Genomic DNA, 3,660 nt, shown 5'->3' with positions numbered 1-3,660 from the left:
TAGACTAGGTATAAGGAAGAAATTTTTTATGCTGAGGTTGGTGAAGCACTGGCACAGGTTGCCCAGAGAGGTGGTGGATGCCCCATCCCTGGAAACATTCCAGGTCAGGTTGGACGGGGCTCTGAGCAACCTGATCTAGTTGAAGATGTTCCTGCCCACGGCAGGGGGGCTGGACTAGATGACCTTTAGAGGTCCCTTCCAACCCAAACTATTCAATGATTCTATAATTCTATGATTCTGTCTTGAATAGCAGAAACTGGACATCGTGACTATCTTTTTTACTCAACAGAGTAGGTGAATTAACTCATGCTGATAATTGGTGGTTTTCAAGCCAGCTAGTTTAACCTAGTTGAAGTATGTCTGCAGCACAGACCTCTGCTGCTCTGTGGATCTGATTTTCATACAGAAAGAAAATGTTGGTAACTACACAGAGAAGATCTGATTCTTCTCTCATTTTAAGTGTAGCAAAGCAAGAGCTAATGAGGATGCCAAATGGCTCCCTGTATATGAATATAAAATACATATACATAATACCACTCTAATTTACCTGCTGGCAGGTCTGGCACGGCTGAGTGTATGCTGAACCTGTGACCATTTGAACTTTCTCTTCACAACTGTTCAGGTCCTTGGATTTGGTCACATAGACTATGTTTGCTCTCTTGTTTTCCTGGATTGCATATGTTGTGTTGCAAATACCTCCGATCCCAGCCTGGCAAAAATGAGAATGTGACCAGAGAAGTTCACCCCTATGCAAAGCTTCATCAATTCCCCACATGGGCTATCCTGTTTAATTCTGTATTTTCAAAATTCCTGATAGAAATGAATGATTTTTTATTTATGGTACTCTCCAGAAGCAAAATCAGGATGATCGTTACTTTCATCTCTTTTTTACATGTACAGGTTTCCAGTAAGCCAAACCACAGTTTCACTGAGAGAACTGAAATTCTCAAAAGTTTCACTGAGACAAGATTTGGAGCCTCAGAAAAGGTGAGTAACAATTTCCAGTTGGAGCTGTTGATTATGAAATACGATTTAAGGACTATTAATAAAAAGTGCCAAAATAATTTGATCAATCAGAATAAAATCTCAACAGCAAAGTACTTTAAGGTTGCAGATAACATTCTGCCCTTAAAAATTGCTTTTATAGACAGCTTACAAATGCCTATGAAACAGGCCTTGCAATCGCAGATGATCTGTCACAATATGAACAGCAATAATTAAAAAGAATTTCAGGACAGCAGAGTTTTGATTATGGGTTTTCCTGAGTTGGCAGTTTTAGCTCAGATCTTCAATAATATTTCAAGCATATATATTTATAAGATCTCTTAATCTCTTCAGTCAGTGAGAAGATTTTTGGAGAGGAAAATATTTGATTGCATTTTAGGAAGAAGGGTTATTTTCATGATTTTTTTATTGTTATTGATAGCATAGACACTCCAGAGAGCAGCTCGGGGCTATGTCAGAACAGCAAAATGATCATGTGGTGGTTGGGAGGCAAGACATACCCACTTCATCTTTAGCTTAATATTCCTGAAGACGCTGTGGCTTCAGAAAGGGCTAAAAATAAGAATTGCCTAAGCTTTCTGAAAGACTTGTACTCTTGCAAATACAGGTGTGGGGCTCCTCTGCAGACTGCAAGGTGTGGCAGAGACATCTAGACTTTAAATGGGAATGTCCAGCCCACCGGGCTCAGTGGGATGAAGTAGCCTCCTGCCTAGCTGGACATTCTAGCTGCGTACAGTTCACCGCTAGCTCAGATACCATTACCCTACACACTGCAGGATGTGATGTAGACTTTCCCAAGTGAGTCCTTTAAACCTCTCTGCAGCTCAGATTTTGGGACTAATAACACTTATCTTCCTTTACAGATTGACTTGAGATTGTCAAGCAAGGGTGCCAATGTTCATTAATCATTTGCTGTCTGAGAAAAGCAAAGAAAACTTGGAAACGATTCTAGGAGGTGAAGTCACGTATATTGCTCAGCAGCTACAGTAGGACATATTACTAACTGAATTAGAAAGAATGAAGATGTAGAACTAGATATGAGAAAACACCACCCAGGTTTTTATGTGCAACAAGCAGCGTGAAAATATTAAATCATGTAGTTCCTTCCCCAGAAACAACTCTACTTACATAAAAATAAATTTTTAAAAAATTAAAGTTACTCCGGTCTGCATTTTCAATAAAAATAACATGAAAGTATAATAATTTCAAGGTTTTTGCTGATCTCTGAATTGAATGTAGTCTAATCAATGTAAATATGGTTTCATGAAAACTAAACACATTGCAATTTCTGCGGTGAATAGTAATATCAGATGATTTACCTTGACTAAGATATTAAAACCTGAAAAACAGTGGAAATTCCAATAGAGCATCAACTGCAACTGTCAAAGCTATTACAGTAATGTCATGGCATATATACTGTTTTCCTCCTAAAAGAGGAGATAGAAGAGATTAAAGTATATATGATTGGTAAAAAAGTCAAATTACTGTTATTTTAGCTTTAACCTTGTGCTGTATGTTTAAGCTTGTTTTTATACAGTATTCAAATTTTATGTAGGCTTCAGCTTTCACAGGAGTTTACTTTCTCTAGAATCACAAGCCAGATTTTCTAAGGGTCTAATACTGCAAATGCATTTTCTGAAATAATTTGATCAGCCAGATTAAAAATCTGCTATTCTGCTGTCCCGCTTAGCTACTGCTCCATCAAATGTTGTCCCATAAGAACAACTTGATCATAATTTCCCAAGCTTAGGTGTTTCTTGTTAGCGAAGTCTATGCCAAGGATGAATTCAGAAAATGCAGCAGCAGAACCTGAAGAGAAGGCTTATTTACTTACAAAGTGACCACGATGCCCAAAAAGCTCACCTCCTGTAAGCTGTATGAATGCTGCATCTTCTTTATACTTAGCTCCAGTGCATTCAGAATCCCTCTGTAGATGTTCAGACCATCATCCGAGACAGAATCGGGAGCCATAAGGTTTCCAACATGGCCACTGCTATACTCAAACTTGATGGGATTACTAAGTTGCCCGGTTAGTACCTGGGTTAGTTTGAGTGATCGAGAGAATGAGCTCGTAGGCCAGACACCATTGTACTCTGCTGCTTCGATTGAGTGAATCTAGAACAAAGGGGGAATATAATTCCTCTTTAATTTCTTCAGTTAACTTTTTTCAATGCACATAAGCATCTAGAGCTTTACTCATGTCAAAAATACACTTTTAAATAACACAAAGCCTCTTCAAAGTGAAAACTTAAAAGTTGTCATTTAACATAGCTAGTATCGATATACATATTTCCATATATAAAAGGAAAGGGTAATGCAAATGACTGTGATATTTCCACAGTCACTGCACTCTGTTCTGTTTCATAGATAATCCATATTGTGAAAGGTTGACTTGTATGAAGAAATGAGCCAGAGAAGAGCCGCATGAAGCAGGTTGCTACCCAAAAGTAGTATGGAAGATCTGCAGGAAAATGCAGGAGAAAGTTAGTGTTGCATAAAGCATCATTAACTCCTGTTGTGAACTCTGCCGTCTCCCTCGCTGGGGTCACAGAGCACAGACAGCAGTCAGAAACTAATAACAACATGGCTGCTGGGCCAGCCAGATAGTCATAATTAGTTTGAGCAGTGGAGAGCAGATTACAAAAATTGTCCTTC

The 3,660-nt window shown here is 38.6% G+C and overlaps 1 protein-coding gene across 1 annotated transcript in view; it reads right to left on the bottom strand.

Moving 5' to 3' along the window:
• The window catches only part of LOC103925218 (vitellogenin-1-like), a 44,762-nt gene that overhangs the window by 38,455 nt on the left and 2,647 nt on the right, over window positions 1–3,660 (bottom strand). Inside the window, exons 4-5 of the mRNA XM_009333899.1 lie at window positions 2,869–3,120; window positions 548–709 (exon numbers count right to left, since the gene is read on the bottom strand). Coding sequence (XP_009332174.1) covers window positions 548–709; window positions 2,869–3,120 — 414 coding nt within the window. The remainder of the gene's footprint in view (window positions 1–547; window positions 710–2,868; window positions 3,121–3,660) is intronic.

The sequence above is a fragment of the Pygoscelis adeliae genome, unplaced genomic scaffold (genome assembly GCF_000699105.1).
Source record: "Pygoscelis adeliae isolate BGI_AS28 unplaced genomic scaffold, ASM69910v1 Scaffold10, whole genome shotgun sequence".
In the NCBI taxonomy this organism is placed as follows: domain Eukaryota; kingdom Metazoa; phylum Chordata; class Aves; order Sphenisciformes; family Spheniscidae; genus Pygoscelis; species Pygoscelis adeliae.
The sequence above is the reverse complement of the archived record's forward strand: the minus strand, read 5'-3'. Positions and strand labels throughout refer to the sequence as shown.